Source organism: Neomonachus schauinslandi, chromosome 9, assembly GCF_002201575.2.
Source record: "Neomonachus schauinslandi chromosome 9, ASM220157v2, whole genome shotgun sequence".
NCBI classification, from domain to species: domain Eukaryota; kingdom Metazoa; phylum Chordata; class Mammalia; order Carnivora; family Phocidae; genus Neomonachus; species Neomonachus schauinslandi.
In genome coordinates, this window is record NC_058411.1 from 82,270,320 (window position 1) to 82,295,197 (window position 24,878).

Genomic DNA, 24,878 nt, shown 5'->3' on the forward strand with positions numbered 1-24,878 from the left:
CGGTAGCGGACAGGGCAGGGTGAGCGGCCTGCGGTAGACTTGGTGGGAAGGGACAGAACGGGAATCCCGGGGACTGAGCCACCTGTTCCTCCAACTATGCAAAAAACGGAAAGGGGGCCATAGCATTCACCTTATTTTGGGGCTGATTTGTGGGGGGGGGCTCACACAGGCCTTGACTTCAAAAAGGTTTGTTCGGCTTGATGTTATTGGAAGTACTCGAATTAATTTAGGAAATGCAGGCCCAGAAAACTCAGGGATGCTGTGTCTAATTAAGGTTGTTAGGCAGTCGCGGAAATAATTGCCTTGGCTTCTGGAAAATTCGAAACTAACAATTCTGTGAATTGTAAATGAATCCCAAATCTCTTAATACTTTATTGGAGGACCTGGAAAAAAAGGATGACTTTTAGAGGACCACCCCATGGACCAATTTTTTTTTTTAAAGATTTTATTTATTTATTTATTTGAGAGAGCGAGAATGAGAGAGAGCACATGAGAGAGGGAAGGTCAGAGGGAGAAGCAGACTCCCTGCTGAGCAGGGAGCCTGACGTGGGACTCGATCCCGGGACTCCAGGATCATGACCTGAGCTGAAGGCAGTAGCTTAACCAACTGAGCCACCCAGGCACCCCATGGACCAATTTTTATAACTCAGCCCTGACCTAGAATGATTGTTCATTTATAATTACCATTGTGGTAGTGTTCTGTTTCAAAACCCGTAAGGTCTTTGACTCCGAGGCGCAAAACGATGAGGGGAAAATGTGGGGGTTCAATTTGGGACTGGGGTTTATATATTCTTTAGTGGACTTTTCCCACAAAATATTTACTGGTACTCTGTAGGGTGTGGTATTTACACAGTGAATGCCTGAATCAGGCATTACAAGTGTTTTTAAGTGAGTTAAAATTATCAGTGCCCAGGTACCTGTTAGGGCTTAATAGTAAAGGAGTGTATTTGGAGATACTTCTGAGCTACTACTTCATAAACAAAGCTTTAATTCCTTAGCTTAAATCCCTTAAGCTTTTTGCAATCTGGTTGGAATCTTATCCAAGACAGCATAGCATCCGGCCTGTGCTGGTCCCTGTACACCTGGCACCTTAGTCCATCTTTCTGCCTTTGCTAATTTTGACTCTTTGGCCTCAGATTCCCTTCTATCTCCCTCTTCTTTATTTGCATTAATAATTCCCACCTGCTCTTCAGAGTCCAGTAGAATTATCACTGACTTAGCTCTTCATCTCCTCCTCTTCGGTCCCTTGGCCACGGGTCTGCCACCCCCGTAATCCCAGGAGCCCTATGTGCTTTTTAAAGCCGTTTAATTTCAGGTACTCTCTTTGAGCACTTGCAGGCTTTCACCTTGCACTCTGGTTATTTGTGTATTACGTTATCCTCTCCACTACAAGTTAAGTTCCTTGAACAAGAATCTCATCCATGCTCCTTGGAAGGTCTTTACAACACTAAGTGCAGTACATTTTATTGGGAGATACTGAATAATTATTCTCAATCACTTGTTGGCAGTGCTAGAATAATGCTCCAGACGGTGGCAAGACAGTTACAGTGGAGGCTTCCTGATTTCAATGCTCTGGATAACATTAACGCCCTACAATCATTTGGGTCTCTGAAGAGCTACTGCAACGGAGATCTTTTTCTAAAAGCCCCACCTGTTCTCTTGAGGCACCTGATCTGGGTTAGCGGATTTATGCCCCGTTTTCACAGAGTAGAATAGTGCAGTATTTCTGGGCACTACAGACCCCCTTACCTATCTGGCACACGGTAGGTGTCAATACTTATTGAGAGGTACTATTTTCCAGACAAAGTTGACCGCATGAGGCTTTGTTATAAGCAACTATAGAAAGACAGTTTTGAGACAATTAAAGAAAATTGAACTAGTTATTAAATTAAGGTATTGTTAATTTTGTTGGGTATAAGAATGGTGTTGCTGTTATGCCCCGACCCCACCCCCCACCTTTTTTCTGTACCCAACCAGCTGACCCTGCCTGGAGAAAATGACCTAACCTTGTTGACTGAACTTATATTTATGACCATAAATTGTAAAATGAGCATTTGATCCCCAGATGCTTCCTTAGTAGTCATTAACTTTCCCATTTTTGAGGACACTTATTTCCTATGTTACCTCAAATTAGCTCCCATCCCTCACTTGATGACTTTTGCTCATAGGTCATTGGAAAAATAGATGGAGTCAGCAGAGCATTACCTCATCTTTCCACCATGAAACCCTCAGGCCATCTCACATCTGTCCCCTTATACTTTACCTTCTCCTAAGGGCAGCCTTGTCGGTTGTGCCGGGGATCCTTGTTCCCGCCTCCAGGGCTACACACCTGCAATTAGCTCCACTCCTCCATCAGTTTCTCCCACTCAGCTGGCTCATTTCCATAATGGATGCAATCAAGTCTTAATATTCCCCATCTTTTTTTTTTTTTTTTTTTTAAAGATTTTATTTATTTGTCAGAGAGCACAAGCAGGGGGAGCAGCAGGCAGAGGGAGAAGCAGGCTCCCCGCGGAGCAGGGAGCCCGATGCGGGGCTCGATCCCAGGACCCTGGGATCATGACCTGAGCCGAAGGCTGACGCTTAAGGACTGAGCCACCCAGGCGCCCCAATATTCCCCATCTTAAAAAAAAAAACAACAAAAACCTCTCCTGACCACTTGTTCTTCATCTTCTGCTCAATTTCTCTGTTCTTTTCCACTGAAATTATGCTTACCAAGGCCACCAGGCTCTGCATCTTCCAAAGCTTGTAGTACATCTCTATCCAACCCTGCTATTCGGCAGGATTGAATCCTCCTTTTTGCTCAAACCACTTTCACCGCTTTTCGCTCCTGAAATCTGACCTCTGTTTACCATCACCAGTGCTGCGGACCTGGGCCACAGCCTGTCCCCTGTTCTCCCGCCTTCACTCTGGCCTCACGGTAGTTATTCTCTTGTAATCGAGGCAATATTTGAAACTTAGAAGGCACCACTTTTTCTACTCAGTGCCCTCCATTGACTTGCCTCACACCTAAAATAAAATACAGACTCCTGCAAATGTAATGTGAGGAACTTGGTTTGATCCTGATTTGGAGGGAATCTTTTTAAAAAGAAAACAGCTAAAAATTGAGGCAATTGAGGAAATTTGATTGTGGGCTACATATCAAAGGATATTAGGAAATTAATATTTTTCCTAGGTATGATAATGCATTAGAGGTTATGTAGAATAACTCCTTATTTTTAGAAGATGTGGCTGATGTATTTAGTGGGAAAGTATCGTGTTGGCTAGAACTTATCTTCAAATAGGTTGGCAAGAAACTTTACTATAGAGCAAATATGAGACTATTAATGATTGCTGAATCTAGGTAGGGAGGATAAGAGTGTTTATTATACTATTTCAACTTTTCTATGGACATGACTTTTTTATTTGGGGCACCTGCGTGGCTCAGTCGGTCAAGTGTCTGCCTTCAGCTCAGGTCATGATCCCAGGGTCCTGGGATGGAGCCCCGAGTCAGACTCCCTGCTCAGTGGGGAGTCTGCTTCTCCCTCTCTCTCTGCTGTTGCTCGGGCGCTCTTGTGCTCTCTCTTATCTCTCTCTCACTCTCTGAAATAAATAAAATCTTTAAAAAAATTTTTAATTTATTCATTTGAGACAGAGACAGCATGAACAGGGGAGAGGGGCAGAGGGGGAGAGAGGATCAGGCTCCCTGATGAGCAGAGAGCCTGATGCAGGGCTTAATCCTAGGACTCTGGGATCATGACCTGAGCCACCCATGCGCCCCTGGACTTGACATTTTATTAATAAAAAGTTATAAGTAAGAACGCCGGGGTGGCTCAATCAGTTAAGCATGCACCTCTTGGTTTCGGCTCAGGTCATAGTCTCAGGGTCAGGAGATCGAGCCCTGCATCAGGCTCCAGGCTCAGCAAAGATTCTGCCTAAGTTTCTCTCTCCCTCTCCCTCTGCCTCTTGCCACCACCTCCCCCGCCCCACCCCCATCCCAGACTCTCTCCCTCTTTCTCTAAGATAAATAAATCCTTAAAAAATTAAGAAAGTACAAGGAAGAAATCCACACCTTGCCGTGACCTATACCCCTCTACTTGACCCGGCCTCTGGCTCCATCTTTGATCTCCCGGCCCCCAGTCACCCCAGTGTTCACATGCTCCCCGGCACTGGTGTCTTTCTGTCCTTCCAATTCACCAGCCCACCTCCGGCCTTGGTGCACCCTCTACTTGGGATGCTCTTCCCCACATCTTCACCTGCTGCCTCCTCTTGTTCACATCTCGGCTTAAAAGTCACCACCTCTGAGAGGCCTTTCCTGACCCTCCCAACTCCGGTAGCACCCTACCCCAGTCCCCAGTTTAATTTTCTGGTAGCCTCTGATGTCGTATCATTTATTTTGAGCTTCATTAATAGACTGCCCAGTAGTCCACCACCACTGGAGGTTCCTAGAGAGTGGAGACCTTGTCCCTCTGGTTCAGCACTGTCTGTCCAGCGCCTGGAACAGTGTGCAGCATGGTACATGCTAGCCGAGGGGATGAGGGAACACGTGCGGCTACTAACACGTGCACTTCCGCTCGGCGCTCTTGAGCATCCCCTGTAGCATTCAGCCTGCTTGATGCCCTTCCTTGGCCCTGCCACAGGCACCTTGTTTCGTCATTGTCGCGCATTTGAGGAGGTTTCTGTGGTATTTTAAGTCTGGAAACCTGTACAATATAGAGCCTATGATTAACATTACTGTATGGTATACTTACAAATGTGCTAAGGTCTTATGTGAAGTGTTCTTAAAACCAAAAAAAAAAAAAAAAAGACAAAACCCAAAAGGGGTGTAGGAAACTATTGGTGACAGATAAGTGTATGACCGTGATAAAGGTTTCACGGGTATGTATTTATCACCAAACACACGACATTGTGTATATTAGCTATCTATAGCTTTTTGTTTGTCGATCATACCTCAATGAAGTGGTTGGGGGGAAAAAATGATCGAAGAACCAAGAATGCCTGAATTCTGCCCTGCCAATCACCCCCTTCACAGAGAAGACCCCAAGAGAGATTCAAGGAACAACAGTGGTAGAAAATACGCACCACCTTATTACAAGCTGGTATGGTGCCTGGGAACTTGATGCAGGGCATACTGGTAAACCAGCTGGGGGATGTGCTGCACACCCTACAGCCTCTCCTGTCCCCTAAAGCCCAAACCAAATCCAGATCTCTGCTGTTCTGTCCTGGACACACGCCCAGTGATAAATGGTATGAGATGTAGTGGCTGGGCCCACAGTGAGAAGGAAATCTCTGGTTCTCCGCTGGCTGGCTGAATGGAAGAAGAGGAGAAGACAACCCAGCCAATATGCTTGACCTTTTAAAAGCACAAGATAACCAATCAGATTAGTATTTCTCATTCAGGAAGGGAAGGTTTCTCGGGGTGAGAAGAGAAACTAAGAGTCCTTTTCCCCCAGGGACCTGTAACCATCCTCCCCCCGAAGCCTGCCTGTGTTTGGCATTCCTGATCTGAGAGACCCCCACCATGTTCCATCAGCTGCCCAAGCCAGAAACCTGGGTGTAATACAGTTTCACTATTCCTCAACCCCTGTGTTCATACTGATTTTACTTCCTAAAAAGATTTTGAATCTGTCCCTATTGCCTTAGTCCTGCTCTAGCTCAGGCCACAGACCTTCCTGCTTTCCTCTACCAGCCTCCCAGCCGCTTTGCTGGCTTCCGTCTTTCTGCCATCCAGGGCATCCTGCACATCGTCCTGCTAGAGTGATCATTCTGAGCAGTGGAGAACTGGTCACCTACCGCCCTGCTACAGACTCCTCAGACGCTGCCCTTTGCTCTGAGGGTGAAGTTGCTACTCTTAACAGCCTTCCAAAGCCTGGCGGGATCGGCCCCTGCGCACTCTCCCAGTGTCTTCTCTCTTCTTCCCTGAACAGCTCCATGCTCCAGCCACACTGAACTTGAGTTCCCTAAACTCCATTCTTGCCTTCCCGTGCATTTTCTTTACCCCTTCCCTGTGGCCACCGCTGTCCCATTCATTTTTCAGACCTCAGCAGCTGCAGACATCATGTCTTTGCTTAGAACTGGTGTGGCCAGTTACCAGCTCCAGTCCATCTCGGCAGTCCAGACCTTGGCCAAGCCCACCTGTGTTCTGCACAACAGCCTGGGCATCCTCATGCTGGCGCTTAGCCCAGTGTGTCTCTCGTCATTGCCTCTTTCCCTGTCTGACTTCCCCGTTGGGTGAAATTGGGGTGGTGGGCAGGAGGGGAGGGCGGCAATTCTGTCTTGGTAATCCGGAGCCTGCCCAGAGGACATTTGAGGAGTACAGGGACAGGAGAGTAATTATCCTCAAAAAAGGGAAAGTTACTAACCTTTCTTTTTTGCTTTCTTGATTTTTGGCCCTACTGATAAACTCTTTAACTCTCCTACAGGCAGACAAGTTGTTAAAAGCCTTGAAAGCCCACCTTAAACACGAGGTAAAAAAAGAAAATGATAATCGGGTAAGTAATATTTTTTTAACACCTGTTAAATACTAAAACAATTATATTTAATGAGTGATAAACACAGCTAGTGATGACTTAAGACATGCTATTTATCCCTGAAGAGATCATTATTGGTAATAATAAATCCTTTGATAATAGTATTTGTTATAAAGAAACTGCCTAGTAGCGAGTAACCTGTTGAATAAGATGTTCTCATAAAAATGCAAAGGTTAATTAATTACTAGTTGCCAAACCTTACAAGAGCTAGCTTGGTATCAGCAAGGAAGGAACAGGATTCGAAGCCCCAAAAATCCAGGTTAAGTAGCATTCTGTCATTTCTTTTTATGTGATCTTGCAAAACTCAAATGCCTTAATTCTCAGTTTCCTATTCTTTAAATGGAAATAACATCTCCTCTGCTGAATTGAATGTTATGGGGCCTGTGAGAGTGGCTTGTGGTGAACTGGAAACCAGAGTGATGGGGGAGGGGCTGTCGTGGCTGCCTTAGACCGAAGGTTTTCACAGGGCCTGACCTAGTCCGTGGATGCTGTGTTAGGGCCAGGATTCTAAACTCGAAAGAGAGGAAAATCCAGAAAGGCCTTAAGGCCCTGGGCTTTGAAGAGCATCCATTATCTATCTGGAAATGAAGGTAAATATAAACATGAATTCAAAATCTAGCCCCACCCCCATCTTTATCATCTCTATAACTATATTCCAAGTTATAAACATTTAAAACTGTTAGTTAATATTCAAAATTCTTTTGGGGTCCCTGGGTGGCTCAGTCAGTTAAGCATCCAACTCTTGATCTCAGTTTAGGTCTTGATCTCAGGATCATGTTTTCTAGCCCTGCATTGGGCTTCATGCTGAGTGTGGAGCCTACTTAAAAAATAAACATGAATAAAAATTAAATGTAGGCAAAATCCTTTTGATTCCAGGTTTGATTAACTTAAAAAAGGATTCTGAATTCTAGCTTTAAGATTTTACATCAACTAAGTCTCGGTCTCTCTATATAATTCTTTTAATGATTAAGGGTACATGATTAGTGCCATTTGAAATCAAGATTTTGGTTTGGATGGTAGTTAATAGAGTAAAATCATCTACCATATTCCAAATTCAACATCTCAGGGGCCATTCCATTTTGAAAAAATTTCACAAAAGCATGATGATAGTCCAAATTCAGTCAGATAAAGAATTCCTGGGGCGCCTGGGCGGCTCAGTCGTTAAGCGTCTGCCTTCGGCTCGGGTCATTATCCTGGGATCAAGCCCCGCATCGGGCTCCCTGCTCCTCGGGAAGCCTGCTTCTCCCTCTCCCACTCTCCCTGCTTGTGTTCCCTCTCTTGCTGTGTCTGTCAAATAAATAAAATCTTAAAAAAAAAAAAAAAAAATTCCTAAGTGTTGAATCTATAAATATTGAGCTTAGGGCGCCTGGGTGGCTCAGCTGGTTAAGCGTCTGCCTTCGGCTCAGGTCATGATCCCAGGGTCCCAGGATCAAGCCCCACGTCAGGCTCCCTGCTCAGTGGGGAGTTTGCTTCTCCCTCTCCCTCTGCACCCCCCCACACCATTGGCTTGTGCTGTCTCACTCGTGCTTGCTCGCTCTCTTTCGAATCTTTTTTTTTTTTTTTAAGATTTTATTTATTTATTTGACAGAGACACAGCGAGAGAGGGAACACAAGCAGGGGGAGTGGGAGAGGGAGAAGCAGGCTTCCCGCGGAGCAGGGAGCCCGATGCGGGACTCGATCCCAGTACCCTGGGATCATGACCCGAGCCGAAGGCAGCCACCCAACGACTGAGCCACCAGGTGCCCTAAATAAGTACTTTAAAGGTGTCTGCAATCCAACGATACATGTACCACGAGGGCGTCACATGTATAGTGGAAGCAGTTTGTCTTTCTTCCCCCCTGACTCTCCAGGGAGTTGGGAAATGTGCTCCAGATAGCCTCTTTCTACTCTCCTGTATCCCCACCTTTGGATTTGTTTACCTGTTTTCACCTGTCATTTGCTGACCTTCTTTGGGGTGAGCTCACAGGTGCATCTGGATGTCCTTTACCACGCTTGTCTCCTTGTTGCTTAGCTCCTGTAACTTTGTTTGCCACTCTTCATCCTGGACCTTACATCATTATCAAGTGTTTCACTTTTGTTCTATTTTACGTCTGTCTAAAACCTGCCATTCTCTAAGCCTCCTTATTCTTGGACTTCCAACACATTTATATTGTGGTTTTCATTGCAGGATATATGGGAGAATGTATGAGGAGCTTTTTACAAATGGTGGTATATAGGCCTCACTAAATCAGCTCTCAGGGGGTGGGGTCCAGGCAGCGTCGTGAGATGGAGTGAAAAATCAGGATACAAAGCACTCTAGCCACCACTCCCACATGCAGAGCGCCAGGTGTCAGGGCCGTGTAAAATATTGGAAGGCTTCTCTGTAAGGAAATTGGATGGCATCAAGCTAAGGCCTCTGTCTTCTGGCATTCAAGGATTCCCTTGCCTAACAGCCTCCTCCCCACCTAAGGATCCTAGTAGATCAGATCCTGCCAGATAAGACCCTGCCACACATCCAAGCCCCTGATGAGGTCTTTCTTGTTTTCTGAACTAGGATAGATAGCCTACAGTCACCAGACATTTGAGGGGAAGCCTGCAGTGTGAGAGAGCCGAAGATAAAAAGATGACCCTAAAGGAGACCCAGAAAACAAACAAAAGCTTTAAGGGGGGAAAAAAAAAACCTTACAAAAAACTTAATGATTTATCAACTAGAATTCAGCTACACAGACACGGCACAGATGATTCAATTAAGGTTATATAACAAGCTATAAATGTTAACAACTTAGAGAATAGATGACAGACATTGAGCAAGAAAAGGAGGACAAGAGGTGAAGAGAAGTATAAGGATTCTGTACTTGGATTTTACAGGAGGTTTTGTGTAGGTGTGGGACAAGATGTAAAGGTTTCAGAATCCTTAGAGCAGCAAAGGTAACTAATAGAATGAAGGGGTACAGGGCTCTCAGGAAGAAGATGGGAGAGGAGAGTGGGACCAGTGAGCTAAACTGCAGCCCATGCTAGGCTCTGAAAACAGCTGCTGCAGATACAAACGCATGGCCCACCAACAAACCGCACGTAAGGAACCACCTGAAGCGAAGCCCCAGAAATGGGAGGGCCGGCTTTCCATTAGAATCTCTTCAGGACCTCCTAATTTTTTAGCCACAGGTGTGCAATATTAGTTTATTTCTTGATTAGAATTTATGTGTAAAAACAACACCAAAAGCAAATCAAGCCTCTCCTTTATAGTGAAGACAGGCCTTCCTCATACTCATGATCATTTCTCACTTATTTTTTTTTCCTAGTGCTTCCATAGTTTCATTTTTACATGCAAATCTTTGACCCATCCGGATTGTGTTTTGGTGTGGAAAAAAATCAGGCTTCATTTCCCTCCCCCCACCACAGAGAGAAAAAAGCATAGTTAGTTTTCTCTGCCTCACGTGTTGAATCGTGAATCTAGTCTTTCCCCATTAGTATGAAGTGCGACTATTCCCAAACAGTGAGTTCTTACGTAAGCAAAGCTGTTAGGGATATTCTGATACTTGTACCAACTGTTCTGATAACGGAGCTCTTTACTTTTAGTTTGTGGTCGTACAGGGTGTCATTCTTCCCTTACTCCCTTATTTTGGCCTTGGACAAGTTACTTTAGATTCTCTAAGCCTCAGTTCCCCCCCCGAACTGGGGATAATGTTAATACCTTTCCCATAGGCTTTGAGGAATAAATGAGATAACCCATGTAAATACTTAGCCCAATAAATTTTTTATATTAGCTATAATTATTAGAGCATACTGCCTAGTACTATGCTTTGTGTATATTCAAAAAATTAATGCTAATTTGCTTATTTACTCACATTAAGAAAACTTGGAATGCTTTCCTAGCCTAGTTTTTAAGCTGGGGTTGTTAAATGTGATTCTTTTCTTTTTTTTTTTTTTTTTTTTTAGATTTTATTTATTTGTCAGAGCACAAGCAAGGAGAGTGGGAGAGGGAAAAGCAGGCTTCCTGCAGAGCGGGGAGCCCGACGTGGGGCTCGATCCCAGGACCCTGGAATCATGACCCAAGCCAAAGGCAGTCGCTTAACCAACTGAGTCACCCAGGCACCCCTGATTGTTTCTTTTCAAATGCTCTAAAATTCTTGTCCTGGTCTATACCTTTAGTATAAGAGAGTTTTAAAATTACCTTTTGTAAAATGTTTTTTATTCAGTTTAAATTCTGATTGTTCCTGAACATTATAACTCTAAAAATAGGACATGGCAGATGAATGCCTTTCTTTTCAGGATGGAAGTCAAACTTCTGCATCGTCTTGTGACGAGGCAGAGATGCAGAGTGGCAGCCAGGAACAAGCTGAGAGAGAGCCGGTTGGCCATGGCACCAAAACCAGGAGAAGGTGCAGGACGGTCCACAGGAACCCTGACTCCCAGGTGAATGGATGTCTGCAAATTTTGACCACCACCTGTGCCAAAATGGGTATATTCTTAGGAAATTTTCTCTTTGAATTTCCTTATGACATCCAGTGGTTGTAAACTGTGTGTGCTGTCCGCTCCATGAAAGCAGAGACCTGAGTCTAGACTGGTCATCACACAGAGTGAGAAGCACTCACTGAGGATTGAGCACAAATTAAATATTGGTTGAGTAAATATGAAAGAATTAAGTGCTCATTTAAGTGAGGGCTAGTAAGAAGGAAAGAGAAACTAACATTAGTAAGATTTTTTTTTTTTTTTTTTTTCTTTTCAACTAGCCTCAGACCTAGTGATCACTCTTCAGTTGGTCATTCAGCATAATGGTCAGGTGATTAGCCAGGGGCTTCCCTCAGTTACTTTGAGAGGACTCTGATTTTATTCTTTTTTATCCTCTCATTCAAATGTAACTTTACAAGACACAGTCCTAATTTTTATTTTCTAACTCCATATAGTCCCTAGGAGAGCTAATCTTGCCATTTAAGCTTTTCAGTGGCCCCCTAGTATGTCCTATTCCCAACTCTGCCACCCAGAAATCTAATTCTCCTAGTTTTCTTCCTTTAGCCCCTTTTCAGTGTGGGTGTCTGTCTCTGGAAGGCAGTGGTGACTTTTTATCATTTAAATTCTTTATTCCCTTTTAACATTTGTAGCAGGATGATTCAGAGATAAAAATAAGTGATCACGCTGAATTGCAGAATCAAGAGAAGCAGGAAAACCAGGATCTCAGAACAGTTGCAGAAGTTCCTTCACCACCAGATGAGAGCCAAGGAGAGGAGAATGCCGTTTCCTCAGGAAAAAGAAGAATAAATGGTATGCCAAAATAAGAACAAAACGAAACCCTGAAATTCCTAGGGGTACCCCTGTGCGTTCATTTCCTAGGACTGCCATAACAAAGTACCACAAACTAGACGCATTGTCCTCAGGTCCTATCAGGGTTACTAAAGGCTAAGGCTTCCACCTACCTTTCTGAGGAACACCATTCAACCCAGACACCATGCTGTAGAACTAAGTGTTCTATAATTACAGCAGAAGTTAAGACCAAATACACTAGCCCATCAAGTCCTCTCCAGTACTGTTGTGGAAAAACCAGCAGAAGAGTGGTAGCTGGGAAGTTGAGGGAGGTTGATCTCCATGTGGATAAAACCTGGCCTCTCCTCCTCCCCATCAGCTCCTTCTGACCCGCTCCAGACACCGGGGCACAGAGCTGTGTACACACTCCTTCACGACCGCAGAAAGGGGGCCGCAAAGTCTCCCTTCCTGGGGGGGGTTCTTAGTCTCTAACCTTCTAAAATCCTCTTCCCTAAACTGTGTCAACTAAAAGTCTGTCTCAGTGAGACCAGAAACCTTCAGTTCCCCCAGACCTAACAGGACTGGGTGCTTTATGATTTCATTCCCCAGGAAGCGCGCCCACTGCCGCGGTGTCTCGTGTTCGCGTCCCCGCTGCAGCCCCATCTGCGCCCCGGAGGCGGCGCCTGATGGGTGGAGAGAGAGGGGGACCCACTCCTGTGGCCTCTCCGCAGTTACGCGCAGAACCTCTAATGTTGAGCCTTCCCTCCTTCCCCAGAATTTGGAATGTCTTACCAAATGTAGAAGGTTGCTGGAGGTACAGTTTCTGATTCTGACTGAGCCTGCGAGCCTGCAATTTTTGATCAACACCCTGGGGGATTAAGATGCATATGCCTCATAAGCCCACTTTAAAATCATGATTTAGAGCAAGATAGAAATGTGACGAAGAGTCAGAAGTGGGGGTGGGATTACCAGTGTCTGCTGTTGCACCCATCATTTTGTCAGGGAGACTTAGCTGCAGGACCCGGTTTCAAGGGCGTGGAGAAACAAGGGTGGACGCATTAAGTTCCCCTAATGAAACACAAGCTATTGGAAGAACAAAAATAGGATCACGTAGGTTCTGGTAAGAGGTGGGTTTTTTGTTTGTTTTAACTTTTTATTTTGACATAATTTCAGACTTAAAGTTGCAAGAACAGTACCAAGTGTTGCTCTGTTCTTGATTTCCGAAATGTTAACATTTTGCCACATTTACTTTGGTCCTTCTCTGTTTATATACACATATGCATCCGTATAGGTGTGTGTACATTTTGTTCCCGGAGAGTAATTTGCAGAAATGTGCTCCTTGCCCCCTAAATACTTCAGCGTGTGTTTCTTAAAACGCAGGTTTTAGGGGCACCTGCCTGGCTGACTGAGTTGGTAGAGCATGCGACTTTTTTTTTTTTTTTTAAAGATTTTATTTATTTGACAGAGCACAAAGCAGAGGGAGAGAGGGGGAGAAGCAGGCTCCCTGCCGAGCAAGGAGCCCGATGTGGGACTCGATCCCAGGACCCTGGGATCATGACCCAGGCCGAAGGCAGCCACTCAATGGACTGAGCCACCCAGGCGTCCCAAGCATGCGATTCTTGATCTCAGGGTCGTGAGTTCAAGCCCCATCTTGGGCCTAGAGCTTAAAATAAAACAAAAAAACACAGGACTCTCTCTCACAAATGTATGGAGTACAAAAAGCTCATTGGTAAGGATTCATAGTCCACATTGCAACTAACCTTTGAGAAACTACCATTTGTCGGGGCACCTGGGTGGTTTAGTCGGTTAAACGTCTCCCTTCAGCTCAGGTCAGGATTCCGGGGTCCTGGGATCAAGCCCTGCATCGGGCTCCCTGCTCGGCAGGAGGCCTGCTTCTCCCTCTCCCACTCCCCCTGCTTGTGTTCCCTCTCTGGCTGGCTGTCTCTCTGTCAAATAAAATCTTTTAGTAAAAAAAAAACAAAAACAAAAAACTACCATTTGTCAAGTGGTACTTAGCATAGTATCAGAAAATAATATCCACAGTTCTCTGAAAAGGGTTAATATTACAATACTCTCCCCTTTCAACCACCTGTTTGTGGCAAGATTTGTTTTCATATATACTTAAAACAGTATATCATAATATACTGTATGCAAAAGCAGATAAGAGAATCCAGCTGTCTTTAAGTCAGACATTAAGTAATCGGTGAAAATATGCCATCTTCTCACTATTTTTGTTTTAGAAATTTTAGCCATTTTTCATAAATGTTTTTAACATAAACAAGTACATTGTTTTTTAGTGTATCAAACATTTTTTAATGTTTTAATTGTAATATCTACTGGCACATATAGAATGTAAACAAAAACGGGGGGGTCCTCCATAATTTCTAAGAGTATAACATCTGAGACTATAAGTGTGAGAATTGCTAATCTGTTCTATAGATGACCTTATTTGTTTCATGAGTTACTCTTTTTTTTTGTTAAAGAAAACTTTTTTTTTTAAATTTTTGTCAGCGAGAGAGAGCACAAGCAGGGAGAGCGGCAGGCAGAGGAAGAAGCAGGCTCCTTGCTGAGCAAGGAACCCCATGCAGGACTCGATCCCAGGACCCTGGGATCATGACCTGAGCCGAAGGCAGACACTTAACTGACTGAGCCACCCAGACATCCCTTCATGCGTTATTCTATTCATATCCATTAAAGCAAAGGAAAATCTTGGCTCTTGGATTTCATTGTCATGTCTCTTTAGTCTACATTAATATGGAACATTCTTCAGTCTTCCTTGAAGTCTTTGAGGATTTTTTTTTAATGTTTACATTTTTTAATACAGGCCAATTTTGGGGGTCCTCAGCCTTGATTTGTCTAGTATGTGCTGAGGGTTAGATTTAGATCCAGCACCTGTGGCAGGGATCCCACAGAGTAATCCTCAGTGCCCCCCCCAGAAGGCACAGGTGGTGGCTTGTTAACAGGTGATCACCCTGCTAAGTTACTCATTTGGGAAGTTGCTTTTTTTTTTTTTCCATTTGTAATAAGTATCTGGTGAGGCATGATTCTGACTCCATCGGTATCCTGTTTGGCATGGAACTTTACCTTTCTGGTTTTAGAGGCAAGTTTCAAGCAGAAGCTCCTGCAGCCCCTCCTGCTCTACCCAGTAATTCTTTGATGTCTTATGGATGCATTGGGAAACCTTTAGTATGAGTGACATGATTATAAATAGTAATTCTTGAAAACCCACTTGGATTTTTTTTTTTTTAAGATTTTATTTATTTATTTGACAGAGATACCGAGAGCAGGAACACAAGCAGGGCGAGTGGGAGAAGGAGAAGCAGGCTTCCCACCGAGCAGGGAGCCCGATGCGGGGCTCGATCCCAGGACCCTGGGATCATGACCTGAGCCGAAGGCAGACGCTTAACGACTGAGCCACCCAGGCGCCCCCCACTTGGATATTTTTAAGTAGATTGCCTCAAGTTGAAAAAGATAACAGAATGTTGTTGTAAGTGAGGGAAAATAGCTAGTACATACACCATGATTACAGCTAGATTTAAAGAATAAAAACCAGTATGGAAACGGAGGACCTGAGGAAATATGCCAAAATGCTCATGGTAAGGATGTTTCTTAGGTTGGTGGGATTGTGTAATTTTTTTTTTTTTTTAAGATTTTTAAGTAATCTCTACGCCTAATTTGGTGATCGAACTTACAACCCTGAGATCGAGTCACATGCTCTACCAACTGAACCAGCCAGCCATCCTAGGATTGTGTGATTTGTATCGTTCTAGTTACAATAACCTGTTCATAGCAAAAGTTTTGAAAAAGTTCTTAAATTTCTTTTATTTATTCATTTGAGAGCATGAGCCAGGGGCAGGGCGTGGAGAGGGAGAAGCAGACTCCCCACTGAGTAGGGAGCCGAATCGGGGCTTGATCCCGGGACTCTGGGATCATGACCTGAGCTGAAGGCAGACGTTTAACCGACTGAGCTACCCAGTCACCCGTTAAATTTCTGATCTATTTATGTAACTTCTATACAGGAAGCATAAAATTTCTTCCTGCTTGAAGCATATGAGCTAAAATTGTAGTGATGCTGTAACTCATTCTTTGTGCTCATTTTTCCCACCACCTTGCAGACCTCCTCACATGAAATACCTTCATGTTAACTTCTAGAAATTTGGGGCGCCTGGGTGGCTCAGTCGTTAGGTGTCTGCCTTCGGCTCAGGTCCTGATCCCAGGGTCCTGGGATCGAGCCCCCCATCGGGCTCCCTGCTCCACAGGAAGCCTGCTTCTCCCTCTCCCATTCCCCCTGCTTGTGTTCCCTCTCTCGCTGTGTCTCTGTCAAGTAAATAAATAAAATCTTTAAAAAAAACCCCCAAAACTTCTAGACCTTTTTTTTTCTTTTAAGTTTCATTTATTTTAGTAATCTCTCCACCGAATGTGGGACTCAAACTCACAATCCTGAATTCAGGAGTCGTACATTCTGACTGAGCCAGCCAGGCACCCCCAACTACTAGACGTTTCTTAATAGGAAGAACTTGTTTTGAAATATTTGATTAGTTCTGTACCTTTCGATTCAGGTAATGAAGATTCAAAGGTACCTTCAGAAAGAAAGAAGCCTCTCTACACAGATGGGTTTTCCAAACTTGGAAAAAGCAAAAGAAATACAAGCACTACTCCAAGTAAGTTTTACACACAGAGAAACAAAGTAATAGTTGGCGCTTGCAGGCTAATGCCGAATAGGCAGGGCGCAAGGACAGCTAAAAGCTTGAATGCTGGACCTGGGCCCTGCATCCTCCTCCTCACTTTCTAGCTCTGAGACCAGGGGCCTCTTATCCTCAATAAACCCACTTCCTCAGCTGACAGTGGGAGTGAGTAGACTACCGATTTCACCAGGCCGATACAGACAGACCTGATGTTGCCCCTCCAGTTCCAGATCACCGCCTAAAGCAATGACTGCAGTAAAGTGAATCAAATGAGTTTGTGTCCTCAGCATGGAAAAGTTACATTTACGCTGTACCGTTAGTCTGTTAGGTATGTCATAGTGTTATGTCTCAAGAAACAATGCACATATCTGAATTAAATAATTTATTGCTAAAAAATGCTAACCATCATCTGAGCTTTCAGCGAAGTGGTCATCTTGTTGCTGCCGGGGGGTCTTGCCTCGGTGTTGATGGGCCTCTGAGGGATGGGGGATGGTGGTTGCTGAAGGTTGGGGTGTCTACAGCAATTTCTTAAAATAAGACCACAGTGAAGTGTGCCTCCATAATCGACTCTTCCTTTCAGGAACCATTTCTCTGTAGCTTGCAGTGCTATTGATAGCATTCTACCCCCAGTGGAACTTCTTCCAAAACTGGAGTCCATCCTCTCAAACCTTGCTGCTGCTTTATCAACTAACTTCATGGAATATTCTAAATGCTTTGTTGTCATTTCAACAGTCTTCACAGCATCTTCACCAGAACTAGATTCCATCTCAAGAAACCACTTTCTTTGCTAATCTGTAAGAAGCAACTCATCATCCATTACAGTTTTATCCTGAGATGGCAGCAAGTCAGTCACGACTTTAGGCCCTGCTTCTCATTCTGGTTCTCTTGCTATTCCCACCACATCTGCAGTCACTTCCTCCACTGAAGCCTTGCACCCCTCAAAGTCATCGTTGAGGGCTGGTATCAGCTTTTTCCAAACTTCTGTTCGTGCTGATATTTTGGTTTCTTGACATGAATCACAAATGTTCTTAATGGCATCTGGAATGGTATATCTTTTCCAGAAGGTTTTCACGTTTGCCCAGGTCCATCAGAGGAATTACTATCCATGGCAGCTATAGCTTACAAAATGTATTTCGTAAATAGGACTTGAAAGTCTAAATGATTCTTTGATTCATGGGCTGCAGAATGGATGCTGTGTTAGCATGAAAACAACATTAATCTTGTATATCTCCCTCAGAGCCCTTGGGTGACCAGGTGTATGGTCAATGAGCAGTCATATTTTGAAAAGAATCTTTTTTTTCTGAGCAGTAGATCTCAACAGTGGGCTTAAAATATTCAGTAAATTATGTTGTAAACATGTGCTATCCAAGTTTTGTTGTTTGATTTATAGAGCACAGGCAGTGTAAGTGGTATAATTCTTAAGGCCCTAGGATTATCAGATGGTAGATGAGCATTGGCTTCAACTTTAAGTCACCACCTGCATTAACCCCTAACAAGAATCAGCCTGTCCTTTGCAGCCAGGCATTGACTTCTCTGTAGCTATGAAAGTCCTAGATGGCATCTTGAAATAGAAGCTATCTCATCTACATTGAAAATCTATTGTTTAGTATATAGTAACCACCTTCATTAAAGATCTAGCTCTTCTGGGTAACTTGCTGCAGCTTCTACATCAGCACTTGCTGCTTCACTTTGTACTTTTATGTCCTGGAATAAACATGAACCTCATGAACCAACTTCTGCTAGCTTCCAACTTTTTTTCTGCAGCTGCCCGAACTTCTTCAGCCTTCATAGAATTGAACAGCATAAGGGCCTTGCTCTGGATTAGGCTTTGGCTTAAGGGAATGCTATCCAGACCACTCACACTTTCTCCGTATCAGCAATAAGGCTGTTTTGCTTTCTTGCCATTCATGTGTTCACTGGAGTAGCACTTGTCCTCTCCTTCATGAACTTTTCCTTTGTGTTTATAACTTAGCTAACGTGTCCTAGTTTTCAGCCTATCTTGGCCTTTACCATGCCTTCACCAAGCTTAATCATTTCTAGCTTTTGATTTAAAGTGAGAGACATGCAACTCTTCATTTCACCTGAAGACTTAAAGGCCACTGTAGGAGCAGTCGAACACACAACACTTAATAACTTTGCCATCTTATTTGGGCACTGCTTGTGATGCCCCCAAACCATTTCAGTAGTCAAATCAAAGATCGCTGGTCATAGATCACCATAGCAAATATGTAACAATAAGGAAAAAGTTGGAAATATTGCAGTAATTACCAAAATGTGATACAGAGACATGAAGTGAGCCAATGCAGTTAGAAAGATGGCTCTTGACAGGGTTGCAAGAAACCTTCAATTTATAAAAAGAAACAAAAAAAAAAAAAAAAAAAAGTATCTCAAAGTGCAGTAAAAGAAGGTATGCTTGAGACTATTTTTCTACCTCTGATCACATAACATAGCAACCAGGACATGGCACAGTAAATCTCTGAGAATGGATGTCTATAAAGTACTTGGTACAATGTCCACCTTGTAATTTTTTTTCTTAAGTACTCTCTACCCCCAACACAGGGCTTGAACTCACGATCCCAAGATCAAGAGTCACATGCTCTACTGACTGAGCCAGCCAGCCCCTAAATTTTTTTTTCAATAATAAGTTTAAGGGATTCCATATCTAAACATGTAATTAATTGTTCTATATTGCCTGGTACATAGAATGTTGAGTGTTATATATTTATAGTACTTAGAATGCTGCTCAGCATATATTAGAAATATATATATTTAATAGTTCATTAGAATTTTAATTTTTAAAAATTCAACTTCAATTATTATTATTATTTATTTATTTTTTAAGATTTTATTTATTTATTTGAGAGAGTGAGAGAGAGAAAGAGCACAAGAGGGGGGAGCGGGAGAGGGAGAAGCAGACTCCCTGCTGAGCAGGGAGCCTGATGCGGTACTCGATCCCGGGACTCCAGGATCATGACCTGAGCCGAAGGCAGTCGCTTAACCAACTGAGCCACCCAGGCGCCCCAACTTCAATTATTTTTTAAAGATGTTATTTATTTGACAGAGACACAGCAAGAGAGGGAACACAAGCAGGGGAGTGGGAGAGGGAGAAGCAGGCTTCCCGCAGAGCAGGGAGCCCGATGCGGGGCTCGATCCCAGGACCCCAGGATCCTGACCTGAGCCGAAGGCAGATGCTTAACAACTGAGTCACCCAGGCGCCCCTCAATTTTTTTATTTTTATAAGTTTTTTTTTTTTTTTTTTTTTTTTTAAGATTTTATTTATTTTTTAGAGAGTAAGCGAGAGAGAAACAGCATGAGAGGGGAGAGGGTCAGAGGGAGAAGCAGGCTCCCCGCTGAGCGGAGAGCCCGATGTGGGACTCGATCCCAGGACCCTGGGATCATGACCTGAGCCAAAGGCAGACGCTTAACCATCTGAGCCACCCAGGCGCCCTCAATTTTTTTATTTTTAAAGACACATTTATTCAGCATCATGATCAGACCATTACATTTAGCAATCAACCACATGGGTACAAAATAAAAATCTACATTAAAACCCTTTGTTGGAATGCTTTACACTTTCCACAGAACAGAAACTAAAATAACCTGTTACACAATTAGTCCTCAGTTTTTTGCCCATACACATGAGCATTGTCTAAAACATGTCTTCTTTGCAGCAGGTGGGCCCTGCCACCACTGTGCTTGGCTGAGTTCACAAATCTGTTGTAACCTGTAGCTTCCCTCTCGCTTCTCTGGCTCTCCTCTCCTGCTAAGCTTTGTTTCCTGGCAGTGATTAAAACCTCCTGCCACTGCCGTAGCTCCTGCTGCTGCTGGAACCACCACAGCCACCTTGGTTTCGTGGTTTGGCAAAGTATTGGCCTCCACCACCATGGGGGCCAGAGCTTCTGCCTCCAAAATTTCCTCCAAATCCAAAATCTGAGGATTGATTGTTGTAATTGCCAGAATCATCATAACTTCTGCCACCTCCAAAATTGCTTCTTTCATTACCAAATTTGTTATGGCCATCCCCACTGCCACCATATCCACCACCACCTCGACTGCCACCAAAGCCATCTCGACCACTGAAGTGTCCTCCACGACCAAAGTTATCATTCCCACCAAAACCACCTCCACGACCACCACCAAAGTTTCCAGAACCACTTTGACCTCTTTGGCTGGATGAAGCACTAGCCATCTCTTGCTTAGATAGGGCTTTCCTTACTTCACAGTTGTGGCCATTCACAGTATAGTATTTTTGAATGACAGTCTTGTCTACAGAGTCATGGTCATCAAATGCTACAAAAGCAAAACCTCTCTTTTTGCCACTGCCTCGGTCAGTCATGATCTCGATCACTTCAATTTTCCCATACTGTTCAAAATAATCCCTTAGATGATGTTTCAGTGTCGTCTTTAATGCCACCAACAAAAATCTTTCTCACAGTTAAGTGGGCACCACATCTTTGAGAATCTTCTCTTGAGACAGCCTTCTTTGGTTCCACAACTCTCCCATCCACGTTGTGTGGCCTTGTATTCATGGCTGCATCCATCTCCTCCACAGTGGCATACGTGACAAACCCAAAACCTCTGGAGCACTTGGTGTTTGGGTCTGTCATTACCACACAGTCCATAAGCATTCCCCATTGCTCAAAATAGCTTCTCAGACTCTCATCGGTGGTTTCAAATCTCAAACCTCCGATGAAGAGCTTCCGCACCTGTTCAGGCTCTTTGGGAGACTCTGACTTAGACATGACGGCGGTGGGAGGGGAGACTTTAACGATGCTTACTCGGCGGCATCCACGGGCAGAAAGGACTCAATTATTTTTTTAAAGTAATCTCTACACCCAACATGGGCTTGAACCCACAAACCCAAGATCAAGAGTCACACACTCCTCCGACTGACCAGCTAGGCCCCCCAAAAATATTCTTAATCAGAATAGCACAGAGCAGGGATCAGCAAACTCCTGCCAACCCTGGCCTGTCTTAAAACCCTTAAGCTAAGAATGGTTTTTACAGTTTTAAAGGATTGTCTAAAAAAAGAGAGATTATACCATATGTGGCCACAAAGATGAAATAAAACATTTACTGTCTGACCCTTAACAGGAAAGGTTTGCCAATTCTTGGTATAAAGCTTTCTAAGCATTATAAAATGTCAAATTTATGATTAAGTAAAGGCCATTTGATTAATTGGTGAGGGGAAAGGACAAATCTGTTAATTCTTATTCTGTGGACTAAACCACAGTTAGCAGTGAAATGGACAGAGGAGAGATGATAAATGTTTGATAGTTGATAAGATGAATATACTTTGTCCCTGAGTTTCCACAAACTGAAAGATACAAAATGGAAGTTTTAGCAAAGATGATGTTTGATCCCTGAATGTCAGGGATACAGAGAGGAGAATAAGTATTAACAGAAAGACAAAGGGAAGGTGAATAAATGGATTTGTCTTGCTATTAATTGTCATATTTTGGGGAACATTCCAGACTTTAAGAAGCTTCATGAGGCTCGTTTTAAGGAAATGGAGTCCATTGATCAATATATTGAGAGAAAAAAGAAACATTTTGAAGAACACAATTCATTTAATGAACTGAAGGTATGCTGATAAAATTATGTGTTTTGGGTTTTTTCATTTGTTTTTTTTTTTAAAGATTTGTTTATTAGAGCAAGCATGAGCAGGAGGGGCAGAGGGAGAGGGAAAGAGAATCCCAAGCAGACTCTGAGCTGGGTGTGGAGTCCAACTCCGGGCCTGATCTCAAGACACTGATCACAACTTGACCAAAACCAAGAGTCAGATGCTCAAATGTGCCACCCAGGTGCCCCTAAAATTATGTTCTTACTGGGACTGAACTATTTGATTTTATGTTTTGTTTTGTTTTTTAAGATTTTATTTGAGGGATGCCTGGGTGGCTCAGTCGTTAAGCGTCTGCCTTTGGCTCAGGTCATGATCCCGGGGTCCTGGGATCGAGTCCCACATCGGGCTCCCTGCTCTGCGTGGAGCCTGCTTCTCCCTCTCCCACTCCCCCTGCTTGTGTTCCCTCTCTCGCTTTGTCTCTCTCTGTCAAATAAATAAAATCTTAAAAAAAAAAAAAAGATTTTATTTATTTGAGAGAGAAAATGAGATGGCACTAGCAGGGGGAGCGGTAAAGGGGGAAGTAGGCTCCCCGCTGAACACGGAGCCTGATGCGGGGCTCGATCCTAGGACCCCGGGATCATGACCTGAGCCGAAGGCAGATGTTTAACCAACTGAGCCACCCTGGTGCCCCGAATTATTTGATTTTAATGTCAATACCTTAGCTAATACAGCCAGCTTTCTATTCTGCCAGTGGAATGGATTTGAGTTTAATATATCTTTATTATCTGAAATTGCTTCCCCCACCATAAGAATTTTCAGAACCCTCAGAATAAAACCGGGAGTCCTCGCTATAAAGAACTAATTCCAAAATGCCAGTAAGTTGTTCTTTTCTCAGCCTTCACACATTGTGCTTATTACTTTTGTTGAGGCTAGACTCATTATGGGTGAAGCCATTTTCTTTCTCTCTCACCTAAAGGAAAAAGGAACGAGTTGCACTGGCCAACTTAGGGGCTACCTGCTAACTGAGGTCCTGGGGGCCCTTCAGTCCAGGTCCTGCCAGACTCAAGGTCCCTTCGAATAAGAAAAGGGGAGGAAATCATCCCCAAGGTTGAAATAGAGCACTGAGTTGACAACATACTGTTATTACCTTACTTGGTCTCTGGTGTTCAAGGGGTGCCACATAGAGTACTGGGGAATATTTATTTTAGAATTTCATAATACATTCCATGTGCTTATTTTTCAAAAAGACTTGGAGGCAGTCTTTGGTATTATAACACAAAACAGTATAAAGTTGGTTTGAAAGGGGCAGAATATGAGCACTGTTAGCAGGGACGGTATCTGCTGTGTCAGTTGAGTTTCACATTTTCTGATACAAATCCCAACACAGAAACACACTAGGTGACAAGTTCTAAATATATTTTTTTTAAAAAACATACACCATAAGCTTCTTAGCAAGAAGCTGAATCTAGAGTAGTAACATTCACTTGAACTCTTTATAAAACCACTGCTAACCTCATTGAAGACACCGTTTATCAACCAGCTGACAGTGACAAAGCCAAGCCGTGGCATTTGAAGGCTGCAGACTGGCCTGACAGCTCGGGTGGAGAATCAGAGAAGACACACTCAGTATGCCCATAATAATGCTTGCTTAAATATTAGCAAGGGCTAGGCATCACTCTGCTGACAGCTGAATACCTGGACAAGAGGCCCATGCTGATGATTTACAGGAAGTAGACCTCTAGTTTCTTTTTGTTTTCTTCTTTTTCCTTTTTTTTTTTTTTTTGCATGAAAATGAGCTAGGAGTAAATATGCCTGCAAGCAGGGCCACTCATTTTCCTTACCATGAAACTGAGTCTACTTAAATACGTGATTGAAAGTCAAGTTTTCTATACTACATAATACGGGTGAGTTAAAGGCAAAAATTAGGGCAGAACAAGTGCCTCAACCATAAACTTGAGTGTAGCTCTGAAGATGTGTTAAATAATGATTAGGTTATCTTATTTTTCCCAATACCCCACCTGAATGAATTTAGTTCTAAAATCACCCCCACTCCCCACTAAGGAATAGATCTATCAGATGGGTTATTTGGTATGATCTATTTGGAAATTGAAAAATAAAAAATTACAGTGACTTCACCATAGCTAATAGGAAGTTTTTCTTGACAGCTGACATGTTTTGGGATTGGTCATTGGACAGTGTTAGATCATAATAAATAAGCAGAGATCTTAGAATCATCTTGGCCACGACCTGTCTCTCCTTGACTTTCATTAGAACAGGGAGACCGATTTGATTTAGTTGCCAAATGGTCCTCTATAAGCATCAGAAACACAGCGCCCCAAGATGCCGGTTTATCTTGCCAACAGTGGGAATGATGAATTTTTTAAATCTTTATTAATATAATATGAAAAAATCCCAATTGAGTTGGCATTTCTTTGATCACTGTTTATGTGTTGTTATTGGCTGGGGTTTTTTGTGAATTTGCTTTTTCTTAATTTTTACTCATCTATTAGCCATTTATGTTAATGCTATATATTCTATATTATAAATGCTTTCCTTCAGTTTATCTTTTAACTATATTAGTGGTGTCTTTTGTCTTATGAAAGATTTTTTTCTTACTTTTATCCAGCTTTTCCTTTTAAGGGTCTGCGTGGTTTTTTTGGTTTTTTTGTCACACCCTGCCTGTTTCAAGATCATAAAAATAAGCTCTTATATTTATTTGTACTGCTTTTATTATTTTCACCTATATTTAATCCTTAACCCACTTTTTGTATATGATATGATTGAGCTCTTTGCTTTGTTAGGATTGAACAGATTTTTATTGCTAAAAGAGAGGAATTGTTTACATACATTGCTAACAAAACAAGTTAGTACGGCTTACCTGAAAAAAAGTTAGATGGATAAGAGCTA

At 43.2% G+C, this 24,878-nt stretch overlaps 1 protein-coding gene and 1 pseudogene across 6 annotated transcripts in view; one reads left to right on the plus strand and one right to left on the minus strand.

Moving 5' to 3' along the window:
• The window catches only part of NUSAP1 (nucleolar and spindle associated protein 1), a 35,165-nt gene that overhangs the window by 165 nt on the left and 10,122 nt on the right, over positions 1-24,878 (plus strand). For 2 of the 6 annotated variants that reach the window (XM_044918375.1, XM_044918376.1), the window contains exons 2-6: positions 6,399-6,467; positions 10,755-10,898; positions 11,585-11,744; positions 16,292-16,384; positions 21,883-21,992. In XM_044918375.1, the coding sequence (XP_044774310.1) occupies positions 6,399-6,467; positions 10,755-10,898; positions 11,585-11,744; positions 16,292-16,384; positions 21,883-21,992 (576 nt within the window). The remainder of the gene's footprint in view (positions 1-6,398; positions 6,468-10,754; positions 10,899-11,584; positions 11,745-16,291; positions 16,385-21,882; positions 21,993-24,878) is intronic. The other 4 variants (XM_044918377.1, XM_044918379.1, XM_044918378.1 and 1 more) reach the window with 3 other exon arrangements.
• On the minus strand, positions 20,196-21,150 carry LOC110585429 (annotated as a pseudogene).